General features: G+C 62.1%; 4 protein-coding genes across 4 annotated transcripts; 2 read left to right on the top strand and 2 right to left on the bottom strand.

The window, feature by feature from the left end:
* Nucleotides 1–1,850: 1,850 nt before the first annotated feature.
* VTJ83DRAFT_6356 (uncharacterized protein) lies at nucleotides 1,851–5,134 on the top strand (the record flags this gene model as incomplete). Its single annotated transcript, XM_071013058.1, has 2 exons — nucleotides 1,851–4,903; nucleotides 4,954–5,134. The coding sequence occupies 2 exons, from the start codon at nucleotides 1,851–1,853 to the stop codon at nucleotides 5,132–5,134; spliced, it is 3,234 nt and encodes a 1,077-aa protein (XP_070863983.1).
* A 1,382-nt stretch (nucleotides 5,135–6,516) lies between these two features.
* Nucleotides 6,517–7,866, bottom strand: VTJ83DRAFT_6357 (uncharacterized protein; the record flags this gene model as incomplete). The annotated part of the gene is made up of 1 exon (XM_071013059.1): nucleotides 6,517–7,866. One exon carries the CDS (start codon nucleotides 7,864–7,866, stop codon nucleotides 6,517–6,519), a length of 1,350 nt encoding a protein of 449 aa, XP_070863984.1.
* A 536-nt stretch (nucleotides 7,867–8,402) lies between these two features.
* VTJ83DRAFT_6358 (uncharacterized protein) lies at nucleotides 8,403–10,523 on the bottom strand (the record flags this gene model as incomplete). The annotated part of the gene is made up of 7 exons (XM_071013060.1): nucleotides 8,403–8,630; nucleotides 8,715–8,849; nucleotides 8,934–9,140; nucleotides 9,198–9,225; nucleotides 9,300–9,733; nucleotides 9,780–9,903; nucleotides 10,045–10,523. The coding sequence occupies 7 exons, from the start codon at nucleotides 10,521–10,523 to the stop codon at nucleotides 8,403–8,405; spliced, it is 1,635 nt and encodes a 544-aa protein (XP_070863985.1).
* Nucleotides 10,524–11,726: 1,203 nt separating this feature from the next.
* VTJ83DRAFT_6359 (uncharacterized protein) lies at nucleotides 11,727–13,436 on the top strand (the record flags this gene model as incomplete). The annotated part of the gene is made up of 5 exons (XM_071013061.1): nucleotides 11,727–11,782; nucleotides 11,931–12,190; nucleotides 12,263–12,335; nucleotides 12,430–12,599; nucleotides 12,721–13,436. The coding sequence occupies 5 exons, from the start codon at nucleotides 11,727–11,729 to the stop codon at nucleotides 13,434–13,436; spliced, it is 1,275 nt and encodes a 424-aa protein (XP_070863986.1).
* Between the last annotated feature and the right edge of the window lie 261 nt (nucleotides 13,437–13,697).

Genomic DNA, 13,697 nt, shown 5'->3' on the forward strand with positions numbered 1-13,697 from the left:
GAAGAGAGAGAGAGAAAGAAAGAAAGAAAGAAAAAAAAAAGTGACGTGTTGGGAACCGGTCAACGTTGAAAGAAAGTGTGTGCGTCTGTGTCTGTGTCTGTGCCTGTGCTTGTGTCCTTCTGTGTCTGTGTCTGTGTCTGTGTGTGTGTGTGCTGTGTGTGCTGTGTGTCTGTGTGTGTTTGCCGTCTCTGGGGGGCCCATGTCCCGTCAGGTCGCAAAACGCCCAGCCTCGGAGGATAGGGGTTCTGGTTTTGGTTTTAGCGTCGACGTTAGGGGCACGCGTCGCCACTGTCGGGAGCGAGTCGCTTGTGACAAAACAGGAGACAGGGGGGGGGGAGGAGGGAAGGGGGGAGTACCGTACCTACTACGGTGTGTAGTGCGGAGGTCCACTGGGCTGCGGCCTGCCAAGCCGGGGGGACGAACACGGGGCTGAGGGACCTGAGGGACCCGCTGGGGGACCCGCTGGGGGACCTGCTGAGGGAAGGACGGGAGGGAATGACGGGAGGGAGGCTGGTGACTGGCGGGGACACTGGAGACCTACCTAGGTAGGTACTGAAGTGCCGCCCAAGAGACAGCCCCAGACTGACACCGAGGTGAAGGCTGGTGAAGGCTGGTAGAGGCTGGTGGAGGCTGGTGGAAGCTGGAGACTGGAGGCTGGACCTACTGTGTAAGATACCTAGCGTAGAAGGCTTACAGCCTGAAAGTCCGGCGCCTAACGTTACTTGTAACTCGGTAACTGCTGGGTCGCAGCACGCGCGGTAGCTAGTACCAGTAAGTTTCTCGCAACGAGGCTGCACGTCGCAGGCAGGCAGGATGGAGAGGGTGGGGCCGCCCCCGACCCTGGACGGCCCGACAGCGAAACGCGATCCATGGAACCCCAATGGAATCGCAGCATGGCAAGGAGCGGAAAAAAAAGGGAGGACCATGACCGATTCATTAACTCACGTTACCACGTTGGGAAATTTTCATCGTCTTCATACCTAGGTAGATAGGTACCTACTATCCATATTCTACCTTGGGTACTTTGTACTTTGGGTCAGGTCTTTCTTTTTTTTCTTTTTCGGGTTTTTTCTCACTGCCTTTCTCCGATATGCCTCTCTGGTAAAAAAAAAAAAAAAAAAAAAAAGATGACAGTGCAAACAAAACAAACCATCAAGAATCAGGTAGCCTGCCAGTCGGGGTCCGTTGGTTGTCGGGACGGCGGCAACAGCAGCAGCAACAACAGCAACAGCAACAGCAGCAACGTCGAAACGCTGAAACCGGACCCGTGCTCCCCCTTTTCAGAAACGCCTGGTGTTTGTTCCTCACGGCGATCCCCTACCAAACACCCCATGTCACCCATGTTGCATACGCAGTACACCCTGAGTGAGCCCAGATGTGACCTTATTACCGCGTATTAGTTACTGGACTTGTACAGTCGGGGAAACGAAGCGAGCCAACCCTAACCCTTGTCAAGATGGCCTGTCGGGATCCACACCTCCCCACCCCCGAGAGCTCACCGCCCTCGGAAAGCGGACGCCAAACCAACGGCAGAACGCCGAGATTTGCTTCTCCAAGCCAACTTTTTTTTTTTTCCGGGTCAACATCCCACCCCACGCATTCAACCCCTCTTGACCGACCTTGGACCCGACTCGGTCCGAGCTCTCATTGTTGATTGTCAATTGTCTCTCGTCCATCGTTGGTGTGAACCCAGAGCTGCGGCCAAAAAAAACCACCGACGATCGAACGACGGACGACGACGACGACGACAACAACAACAACAACAACAACAACAAGAACAAGAACAAAACAACCCCTTCACCACCTCCAAACATCCGAATGAGCTCCTAGCATCCTCAGAAAAAACCACCATGGACGATCTCTTCTCCGTCTTCGAGGAGCAGCCCCGCGCTCCCAAGCGCAAGGCGGATTCCGATGTCGACATGAGCGACGGTGCCGGCCCCGGCTCTGAACAACCGCCCAAGGCGACCAAAGAGGCCGCGGCCGACGGCGGCAACGACGACGACGACAACGACAAACCAACCCACGGCGACGCCGAGGCGCCCGCCGAAAACAAGCGCCGCAAGGTCGAGCTCAACGAGGCCGCCCCCATCATGGCCGACACCTTCGAGACGGCCGAGTCAAGAGAGGTGACGGCCGCCCAGGGGTTCGCGCCGACCGCCGACGAGGGCAACCTCGTGCTCTCCCACAACATCAAGCACCAGGTCGCCCTGCCGCCCGACCTCGACTACGAGTACATTCCGCTCTCGGAGCACAAGCCCCCCGCCGAGCCCGCCCGGACCTACCCCTTCCGCCTCGACCCCTTCCAGGCCCTCTCGGTCGCCGCCATCGAGCGCGAGGAGAGCGTGCTCGTGTCGGCCCACACGAGCGCCGGCAAGACGGTCGTCGCCGAGTATGCCATCGCCCAGTGCCTCAAGCGCAACCAGCGCGTCATCTACACGAGCCCCATCAAGGCCCTCAGCAACCAAAAGTACCGCGACTTCCACGCCGAGTTTGGCGACGTCGGCCTCATGACGGGCGACGTCACCATCAACCCCACCGCCAGCTGCCTCGTCATGACCACCGAGATTCTGCGCTCCATGCTCTACCGCGGCTCCGAGATCATGCGCGAGGTCGCCTGGGTCATCTTTGACGAGATCCACTACATGCGCGACAAGACGCGCGGCGTCGTCTGGGAGGAGACCATCATCCTGCTCCCGGACAAGGTCCGCTACGTCTTCCTGTCGGCCACCATCCCCAACGCCTTCCAGTTCGCCGAGTGGATCGCAAAGATCCACCGCCAGGCCTGCCACGTCGTCTACACCGACTTCCGCCCGACCCCGCTCCAAAACTACTTTTTCCCCTCGGGCAGCAAGGGCATCTACCTCGTCGTCGACGAGAAGGGCACCTTCAAGGAGAACAACTTCAACCAGGCCATGGCCGCCATCGAGGCCAGCAAGGGCGCCGACCCGGCCGACTGGTCCGCCAAGCAAAAGGGCCGCGGCAAGAACAAGCGCACCGACAAGGGCGACAACCCGGAAGACGACAAGTCGGACATCTGGCGCATCATCCGCATGGTCATCAAGAAAAACTTCCACCCCGTCATCGTCTTCAACTTTGCCAAGCGCGAGTGCGAGCAGCTCGCCCTCAAGATCTCGGCCATGAAGTTCAACGCCCCCGACGAGGAGGCCATGGTGAACCAGGTCTTTGACAACGCCGTCCGGCAGCTGTCCGACGACGACAAGAACCTGCCCCAGCTCGCCCACATCCTGCCGCTGCTGCGCAAGGGCATCGGCGTCCACCACTCGGGCCTGCTGCCCATCCTCAAGGAGACCATCGAGATCCTCTTCCAGGAGGGCCTCATCAAGGTCCTCTTCGCCACCGAGACCTTCTCCATCGGCCTCAACATGCCCGCCCGCACCGTCGTCTTCACCCAGGTCACCAAGTGGGACGGCGTCCAGCGCCGGCCCCTCACCTCGTCCGAGTACATCCAGATGGCCGGCCGCGCCGGCCGCCGCGGCCTCGACGACCGCGGCATCGTCATCATGATGGTCGACGACAAGCTCGAGCCCGACGTCGCCCGCGCCGTCGTCGTCGGCCAGCAGGACCGCCTCAACTCGGCCTTTTGCCTCGGCTACAACATGATCCTCAACCTGCTGCGCATCGAGGCCGTCTCCCCCGAGTACATGCTCGAGCGCTGCTTCCTGCAGTTCCAGGCCTCGTCCCGCCTGCCCGAGCTCGAGCGCGAGCTCCTCGCCCTCCAGCGCGAGCGCGACGCCATGATGATCCCCGACGAGAGCGCCATCAAGGACTACCGCAGCGTCCGCCAGCAGCTCGAGGGCTACCGCAAGGACATGCGCGCCGTCATGCAGCACCCCACCTACTGCATCAAGTTCATGAAGCCCGGCCGCGTCGTCGAGATCGAGACCCCCGCCGGCACCGCCTACGGCTGGGGCATCGTCGTCGACTTTCGCGCCCGCAAGCCCCCCAAGAAGGGCCAGCCCGACCACCCGCCCCAGGAGTCCTACTTCCTCGACGTCCTGCTCCGCATCGCCTCCGACGCCCCGTACAACGGCGGCGGGCCCTCCAAGCACGACGAGGCCGTCCCCGAGGGCGTGCTGCCCCCGCCCCCCGGCGACGAGGGCCGCTGGGTCGTCGTCCCCTGCCTGCTCACCTGCCTCAAGAGCATCTCCCAGTGCCTGACCAAGGTGCCCCAGGAGCTCCGCACCGCCGAGGACCGCGCCCACTACGCCGGCGTCACGGCCGAGCTGCAGAAGCGCTTCCCCGACGGCCTGCCCCTCATCGACCCCGTCGACGGCATGAAGATACGCGACGAGTCCTTCAAGAAGCTGCTCCGCAAGATCGAGGTGCTCGAGTCGCGCCTCCTGTCGAACCCCCTGCACAGCTCCCCCCACCTCGACGAGCTCTGGGCCCGCTACGACGCCAAGGTCGCCCTCGGCGACCGCATCAAGGAGACCAAGCGCGCCATGGCCAAGATGCAGAGCATCTCGCAGCTCGACGAGCTCAAGTCGCGCAAGCGCGTCCTGCGCCGCCTCGGCTTCATCAACGAGGCCGAGGTGGTGCAGATGAAGGCCCGCGTCGCCTGCGAGATCTCGTCCACCGAGGGCCACGAGCTCCTGCTCGCCGAGCTGCTCTTCAACCGCTTCTTCAACGACCTGTCCCCCGAGGTCTGCGCCGCCGTCCTCAGCGTCTTCATCTTTGACGAGAAGCTCGAGACCACCGAGCTCAAGGACGAGCTGGCCAAGCCGTTCCGCGAGATCCAGGCCCGCGCCCGCGTCATCGCAAAGGTCAGCGCCGAGAGCAAGCTCGACGTTAACGAGGACGAGTACGTCCAGAGCCTCAAGTGGCAGCTCATGGAGACGGTCCTGGCCTGGGCCAACGGGAGGCCCTTTTCCGAGATTTGGTACGTCGTTTTTCTCTTGTCTTCAAGAACAACGCTAACGCGGCTTCCAGCAAAATGACAAACGCCTACGAGGGCTCGCTCATCCGCCTCTTCCGCCGCCTCGAGGAGCTGCTGCGCCAGATGGCCGAGGCCGCCAAGGTCATGGGCAGCGACGAGCTCAAAGAAAAGTTCGAGCTGAGCCTGTCCAAGATCAGGAGGGACATTGTCTCGTTCAACAGCTTGTACCTCTAAAAGCGGGTGCCAACCTACCTACCTTGCTTTCTTTTTTCTTCTTCTTGGCTGGTTTCCATCTCGGGTTTGCGTTTGCACTTCCCTTTCCCCTGGCTTTCCGTTGGGGGAGGGTTCGCACATGGCGTTGAGGGAGAGAGGGGGGGGATGGTGGACGGGGCGGGACGAAAAGACCTTTTTTCTTCTTCTTTATCACGTTGATGATGATCCCGGTGTCACACCGGCTCATGTATATCGGGGTATATCGGGGTGGGGTGGATGGGGTAATGCTATGCTTGAGCCGATAGGGGCGGGGAGGGGGGAAGGGGGCGCGGGTGCGTACGCTGCTACTGCCATCGCCACCAAGACCACCAAGGTGCTGTCGTAGCGTGCTGTCGTAGCGTGCTGTCGTCTAGTCGAGTTTGTAGATAGATGCCTTACTTGGCTTTGCCTCCTCGGGAGCGAGACGGTCGTGTCTCCCTCGAGAAGCCGGGGAAGCGGGGGAGGGGAGAGAGAGAGACAGAGAGAGAGAGAGAGAGAGAGAGAGAGAGGAAGAGGGCCCTGCCCCCCTCCCCCTCCCCCCCTCTCCCCCCTCGCCCCGAAAAACTCCCCGGGACTCGACTCCTCCGGGTCCAACGTCTGTCGTCACGAGTCGGCGGGCGGAAAAGAAACGCCGGCGTCTCTTAGGGGGTCGCAGAGGTCGCAAGGGGATCAGACAGACGGCTTGATGACGCCGCTCTTTCTATCCCTCTCCAGACAGATCCTCCCATGAGACGCCGGGAACGCCGCCGTCTTGGTTTGTGGCGGACAACGAAAGGACGGACCGAGGGCGAGCGAGTCGGAATAGAAACGGCCGCTGGGGAAGCGCGCCATCGCCCACTTTTTTTTTTTTTTTTGTTTTGTTGGTGGTTCCTGTTTCGTTTCGTAATCTCCCTCGTCACGTCCCCCTTCGGCGGCTTCTTCAAGAGCACGATACAACCACGCATGGAGGAGAGCTCTATTCGCGTATAATCTAGAGGGTATTGGAGGGGGAAATCCTTGGAGCGCTCCCCTCAACGCTCGTGCCATGCCAGCTTCGTTCTCCTCGAGACCAACAAGATGATAGGGTATGTACATAACGGGGTATCTTGCGGAGAAATACACAAACGGTTTCCGTGACGTCCCAAGCTCTTCCACCCGCAACAAACACCAGCAAGCAAGCAAGCAAGCAAGCAAGCAAACAAACAAACAAACCGGCAAGAAACGCCCTTGTGCAAGGCCCGCCCAAGCAACCCAACCAAAGCTCCTCCTCCCTCTCGTCCGCCCGTCTCTCGCTTACCGCCCTTGCGATCTGCTCTGCTCTGTTCTGTTCTGTTCTGCTCAGGTCGGTTCGGCTCGGTCCGGCTCGGGCCCGGCGTCGAGCTACGCTACGCCTCCCCGGTCAACCCCCTCACCATCCCCACCGAAACGCTCAGCAGGACCCCAAACACGACAAACACCTGCATCCGCCTCGACCACACCCCGTCCTCCTTGCCCAGCCACCCAATCACCCCGAGCGGGAAGATGAACCCGATCAGCATCCCCTTGATCAGCGGCCCGGCCACCGCGCTCAGGCCAAACGCGTCGTCGTCCATCTCCATCCCCGTCCCTCCCCCGCCGCCGCCGGTGTACGGATAGGCCGGGTACGAAGGCCCCGAGGGCTGAGAGGAGGAGAGGCCGCCGGCCCACGACGCGTCCCCGTCCAGCCACGCGTCCTCCATGCGCCGCAGCGTGTCCGGCGAGGGCATCGAGTCCGGCGCGAAGCGGGCCGTGTGGATGGCGCGGAACTGGACGCGGAGCGTGGCGATCTCGGCGGGCGTCAGGCCGGCCTGCGCGAGGCGGTCGAAGCCCTGCGGGCGCGGCGGCCGTTGGCCTTGCCCTTGCCCTTGTCCTTGCCCTTGCCCCTGGCCGGCTTCTGCTGGCCCGGCGTTGAGGGAGGCGGTAGACGAGGGGGGAGGCACGAGGTTGGTGTCGATGGCGAGGTTGGGGACCGCGGTGCGGCGGCCGGCGGAGGGCTGCGGGAGCGAGGGGACGCGGGCGTTAGTTGTGGTTGTCGTAGTGTTGTTGTTGTTGTTGATCCCCGGAGCCGACGGGGCTGGCGGAGGCGGGACGGGCGCGGCCGCGGCGGCCGCCGCCTCGGCCTCGAGCTCTTCCGGCGAGAGGGCATCGCCGATGCTGCAGTTGATAAACACCCTCTGCTGCGCCCTCGGCGGCACGCCGATGGGCGACTTGCCCTTCGGGTCCGGGTGGTGCGACGGCGGCGGCGGCGGCGGCGCGCGGAGCACGGCGGACAGGACGGCCGGATCGGGGAGGATGCGGCCGTTCTGGATGAAGCGCAGGCGGGCTACGGCGGCCTGGGCCGCGGGGCGCTTTCCGGAGGCGCCGTCGGCTTGGGCTTCGGCATCGGCATCGGCGTTGGCGTCCGCGGCGAGGCGGCCGCGAATCAGGTGCTTGAGGGCGACGACGGTGGTTTGGTGCGGGGAAGGAATGTTGAGGTGAAGGTCGGGTAGCGCGGTGCTGAAGCGGATGGTGATGTGAAGAGGTGGCGGCGCGGGAGGGAAGAGGAGGCTCGAGGACGGGCTGCGCAGGAGGGGAGCCCGGGCCTCGCGAGGATGTGGTGACAGGCTCGAGCGTGGCGGGCTCAAAGAGGAGGACGACGACGACGACGACGAGGCTGACGAGGCGGATGATGGGCCGCCATGGCCGGCGGCACCAGCCCTGCTGTTGGTGCTGGTCATGATGATGAGATCATGTCGGTTGGACAGCCAGCCGACATGCACTTGGATGTTCCATGAGCGATGTGGGTGGGCAGATAAGAGTTGGAGTTAGTTAGAGGTCCAAGTGTGAGAAGTTCCCGCCCAGGGTTGAACAAGGGGAAGAGGGGTTGGGGCCTGTCACGTCACGTCAGGGTTGGCTACTGGCTTGGCATGCACTTTCTGGGGGGGGGGGGGGGGGGCTGGCTTGCCCATGCAACAAAGGAGACGTCCATCCACCCACGTCCATATGTCCATATATCCATATGTCCATGTCTTCCCCCTACCCCCAAAACATCGATGGTAGGACACTTCCTTGTACACTACCTTTCAAAGGGTTTGGTTTCAGAAGCAGTTGTCTGTGATAAAAAAAAAAAAGAACAATGCCATTTACGCTTCATGCTACAACCATCAAGACATGTATTATCATAAAAACCGTCCAAGCGCAACGAATCCGTCAAAGTGTCCCGGGTATCCTCCACCCCCGTTTCCCTCCTGGTCGGCTGACTGGTCATTCCTCATCACCTCTCGTCCTTCTCCTTCCCCGGCAGGACTTTGCTCAGCACCCCCGCGACGGCCTTCTTACATCGCTCACGTATGCGGTGGTGCTTCATGACGTGCTCGTGCTCCGCGACGCGCTCGAGGATCTGGTGAATCATCTCGCCAAAGGCCTCGTCCACATTGTCGCCCGTGCGTGCCGAGCACTCGGCGTAATGGTCGGCGGCGACGACCAAGGCGAGATGCTCGCCCTGGGAGGAAACACGGTCCGTGTCAGTTGCAAAAACAGAGAGAAAAACAATGTGACGAGACGCGCAGCCAAAGGAAAGACGTACCAGCTGGCTCGAGACGGGTTCCGAGGGAGGGAGGAAGGCCAAGGGCAGAACCGGGTGCTCGGGGCGCATGTCGGCCTTCAGACCGACGAGGTACACGGGCTGGTCGTGGAGCGAGAGGTTGAGCTTGGGTCTCCACTGCGCATAGAATAATTACCGTCAGCATGGGCTGCGCCGCTTCTCAGCTCCTTCCACCATGCGCTCCCCCTAGAAGCAACCTACCACCGCGGCGACGTTTTTGACATTGCTCTGGCTTTCCAGCCCGAAGCAGATCACCGCGGCGTGGAAGAAGGTGGACGCCAGGGGCCCGGCGCCATCCTGAGCGGCGAGCGACCCCGGTATGTCCCACAGCTCGACGTTGATCAAGGTTCCGTCGCGAGCACGAAACGGGGCCGTCTTTGCGTAGGCCGCCGTCGTGGGCGGTATTTGCTATGGCTCCTGTAAGCTGACCAGCCCCCGGGATTCGGAGGAAACGCGGACGCTTACCGGCTTGAAATAGTCATGAACCAGACGGCTAGAAGACGCGCACAGAGGCATGAGCCGAGGCCAAAGGAGGAATTCTACGGGGGTCCCCCAGCGAGGACTCACTTGATGAGCGACGTCTTGCCGGCGCCGGGATCGCCGACGAGGCAGATCTTGAGGGTGCGCGCAACGGTGCTGGACGAAGACCCCATCGACATGGAGGTGGTGGCCACGGTGCCAGCGGCGGTGGAAGGTCGAGACAAGATGGAGAACGGCGTAAAGGCTCGCGCGGTACGGGCGCCTCCGCGGACACTGGCGGCGGCGGTGGCGTTGGCAGCAGACGAGGCTATGCATGGACGGCGTTGGCTCAGGCGGGACACGCTGCGCTGAAGAGCGGCTCCAAGACGGCTTCGCTTGGTCGGGCGCGGATCGTGGTCGCCATGGTCATCATCGTCCCTGCCCTGTTCCCAAAGGACGAGAAAGTCAGCGGGGATATCTCTGACGTGAGGCGGAAAGCGCTGCTGCTGCTGCTGCTGCTGCTGCTGCTGCTGCTGCTGCTGCTGTTTTCCGCGGGCGTCAGCTTACAGGTCTGCGCTTGTCGCCAACCCGAACCCCACCATCTCCGTCTTGCACGCCCGCATGGCCGTCTCTCGCGGTCCCGCAGCTCTGAAGCTCCGACGTTGCGTTGCGCTTCTGGCGCTCGAGCGTAAGCGCTTGGACGCTCTCCAGCCTGCCAGCCCCGAGTCAGCGTCTGGCTGTGTAAGCTATCATTATTATCGTGCTGCTTCAAGAGGGGAAACCCCGCCGATTCGACGTTGGCTGACAGCTCTTCATCTCCCAAGGAAGGGGACATGGCATCAACAGAACCCACCACGCGTCGAACCTCTCCGTCGGTTCGAATCCCAGCCCTTTCCCCTCACGCACGTGGTTTCCGTAGAGAGGGCTCTTGGTCTCGGCGGACGAGTGCCGCAGCGACCGCCGCAGCGGTGTCGAAACGGGCGTCGGCCCCGACGACAAGAGCGTGCCATTCAGAGCCATGGGGGTGGCCTGGTCGCCGGCCAAGGGGTTGTTGAACGGCGACAGAGGGGCGAAGCCGTTTCTACGCGTGGCAATGGGAACCGGAGAGAGCCCGGCGGCCACGAAGCGAGAGCCGCCAGGCGTGGTGGTGGTGGTGGTGGTGGTGGTGGCGGTGGTGGTGAGTGGGAGACCTTGTCCCCACGACGGCGGAGCCGACTGGAACATGGTCATGGCCGGCTGAGGTCGACCGCCCGCCATGGGCAACCGAATGGACGGAGACGAAGAACGGTCGCCGCGGAGATGGTGGGGAGTCGGAGGGCGGGGTGGCCACATCTTGTTGACGGGGTGGTTCGGGGGCGAGCGGCTTTCCTGCATAAACGAAGAACAAGAAAAGCCCAAACGGGTGAAAAGGACAAATCGTCGCGTCAAAAGGACACCAAGATGGGGTGAAGCACACAAGAGACGACACAATGATCCAAGTGCCTCGTTTGAAGACGGGAATTCAGAAAAGGTTTTTGTCTACAGGTCGCTGAGTGGCCCAAGCTTCTTTGGTAGGAACCGAGCCATTGACGTCGTTGGTATCGACAGTCGACATAAACATTGGATGAAGATGAAAGAAAAAAGTGTCTGAAGAGTTGGAACAAGAGTGAGTCTCTTCCCCTTCGGTTCAGTGACGAGGGCGTTGAGCTCGGAGGTAGTAATACTAGGTAGCGTCAAGGACATGCATGATAAGGCAAAATGAAGAGCACATCACGAAGACCTCCCGACACAACGGTTTCCAACATACAACAGCCCCCAGAGAAACGACTGCGGAAAATCAAGACCCGTCAAAGAAGCCAGCCGCTCGGTTCTCGGGCGGAGGGTGAGCAGGGCGCTTGGTTCTGATGGCGACGAAAGCTGATATCCCGATAACTATTCCATTGCCGGGGGTCCTCGGTTGCTGCATGTAAGTCGCCCCCTTCTTTGGGCAGGTGGGGTTCCCGCCGTTCCAGGTCCCGGTAGGTGAAGGTTCCTGCCCCACGCCCGCAGCTTGGGCCCCACGTGGACGGGATTACGCCATCGCGCGGAATTTGTTTGATTGCATGCCCATTCTCCCCGAGACATTTCCCATCCCTCGCTGCAGCGCAAGAAGCCGATAACGGACGTTGGTCGGCTGGCATTCCGCTGCCGTTGTGCGCGACGGAACCTCGTATTCCCGGCTCTGGCCGCCTCCAAGCGAAGCCCGGACACAGCCGTCGGAGCAGCGCTCGCAGAGACATTTGTCACGGCGCCGAACGTTGCCGTTGTTGTGGTTGTTGTTGTTTGTAGTAGTCGTTGTGCTCGCCCCGGTCATTTGCTGTCTTTGGTGTCTTCCCGGTCTTAAGAGCTTTAAGAATTGACACGCTCCCCATGAGTGCTCCACTCGCCGTCCGCTCTCTTCTCCGAGCTCTCCCCCGGCGAACACCACCACCACCACAACCACCACCACCGTCACCATCACCTGCGCTGGCTCCACGCCCTGGCTCCAAACGACTGCTCCACGTATCTCGGCCCGTCATGACCGCCAAGCTGAAGCCTGCCGCCCGCGTACGCGGCCAGCGGCAAGATGTGTGGTGAGGCTTCCTTCTTGCGCTTCGTGGCCACGGCCTCTCCCCTGCCGCGCGCGCCGGCCCGGCGTGGCGGGCTCGGTGCGCGAGGCGAGGCGTGGCAGCAACGCGAAACAGCGGCAAGGCTAAACAAACGCCCCGCCAACGCTCCCAGGTCCGTCGTCAACGAGGCGGCCGCCGCCTCCCCCGTCCAGCCCATCGTCAACATGGGCCAGGGCTTCTTCGGCTACAACCCCCCGGACTTCATCCTCAACGCCGCCAAGGAATCCCTCGACCGCGTCGACTGCAACCAGTATGCGCCCACCCGGGGCCGCCCGCGCCTCAAGAAGGCCCTGGCCGACGCCTACTCGCCCTTCTGGGGACGCACCTTGAACCCGGACACCGAGATCACCATCACGACGGGTGCCAACGAAGGTCTGTTGGCCCTGCGCCAGTGCTGTCTCCCCGCTGAAGACGCGCCCCCTCCCGGCTGACGCGAACCGCCAGGCATGCTGAGCGCCTTTATGGCCTTTATCGAGCCCGGAGACGAGGTCATCGTGTTCGAGCCCTTCTTTGACCAGTACGCGCGCGTTCCCAGCCTCTTTTTTTCTTTTGCGAAATCCTCCCTCCCCGACCCGCGGTCCCTAACAAAACCGCCTTCTCCAACTTCGCAGATACATCAGCAACATCGAAATGGCCGGCGGCAAGGTCGTCTACGTGCCGATGCACCCGCCCAAAGAAGGCGCCGTCAAGACCCTCTCGGCCGCCGAGTGGACCATCGACTTTGACGAGTTTGAGCGCGCCATCACGCCTCGCACCAAGATGGTGGTCATCAACACGCCGCGTACGTGCTTCTTTTTTTCTTTTCCTCGTTCACTCTCTCTCTCTCTCTCTCTGGCCGAGGCCGGCTAGGCGGTGGTTTTCCCGAGCCAGCAGGCTAAATCTTGCGCGCGTGCGTGTGACAGACAACCCCGTGGGCAAGGTCTTCTCGGCCGACGAGCTCAAGCGCATCGCCTCGCTCTGCCTCGAGCACCAGATCCTCATCCTCTCCGACGAGGTCTACGACCGCCTGTACTACGTCCCCTTCACGCGCATCGCCACCCTGTCCCCCGAGATCGAGAGCATCACCCTGACGGTCGGCTCCGCCGGCAAGAACTTTTACGCCACGGGGTGGCGCGTCGGCTGGCTCATCGGCCCGCCCCACCTGATCCAGTACGTGGCGGCCGCGCACACGCGCATCTGCTACTCGTCCGTCTCCCCCCTGCAGGAGGCCTGCGCCATCGGCTTCGAGCAGGCCGACGCCCGCGGGTTCTGGGACGAGTCGATCCGCTCCATGAAGCGCAAGATGGACCTGTTCAACGCCGTCTGGCGCGAGCTCGGCGTGCCCTACTCGGAGCCCGAGGGCGGCTACTTTGTCATGGTGAACCTGTCCAAGGTGCAGATCCCCGACGGCTACGAGTTCCCGCCCCACGTGGCGTCGCGGCCGCGCGACTTTCGGCTGGCGTGGTTCCTGATCCACGAGCTCGGCGTCGCCGCCATCCCGCCGAGCGAGTTTTACACGGACGCCAACGCGCACATCGTCGAGGATTACCTGCGGTTTGCGGTGTGCAAGCCGGATGAGGTGCTGGAGGAGGCCAAGGAGAGGCTGAGGGGGCTGAAGAAGTATTTGAAGGCCGAGTAGACGGGGGCGTGGGGGCGGAAACAAACACAAGATAGAAAGAGAGACGACGTGCGTTGGTGGTCATGGTGGATAAACCCGGCCTGGCCGTAGGATCTGCGGGCGTGGACGTTGATCTTGCCTTGCGGCGTTGCTCTCGGTAGAGAAACATGGAGAGCTCGGCGTTGACTCTTGACATGGAGCGGTCTCTCTCGCTCACGATGCGTCCATCGGGGCTCGGTAGAACAAAGAAACGAGGAAAAAAAAAAATAGACTTTAGGATGA

The sequence above is a fragment of the Remersonia thermophila genome, chromosome 6 (genome assembly GCF_042764415.1).
Source record: "Remersonia thermophila strain ATCC 22073 chromosome 6, whole genome shotgun sequence".
Taxonomy (NCBI): Eukaryota; Fungi; Ascomycota; class Sordariomycetes; order Sordariales; family Chaetomiaceae; genus Remersonia; species Remersonia thermophila.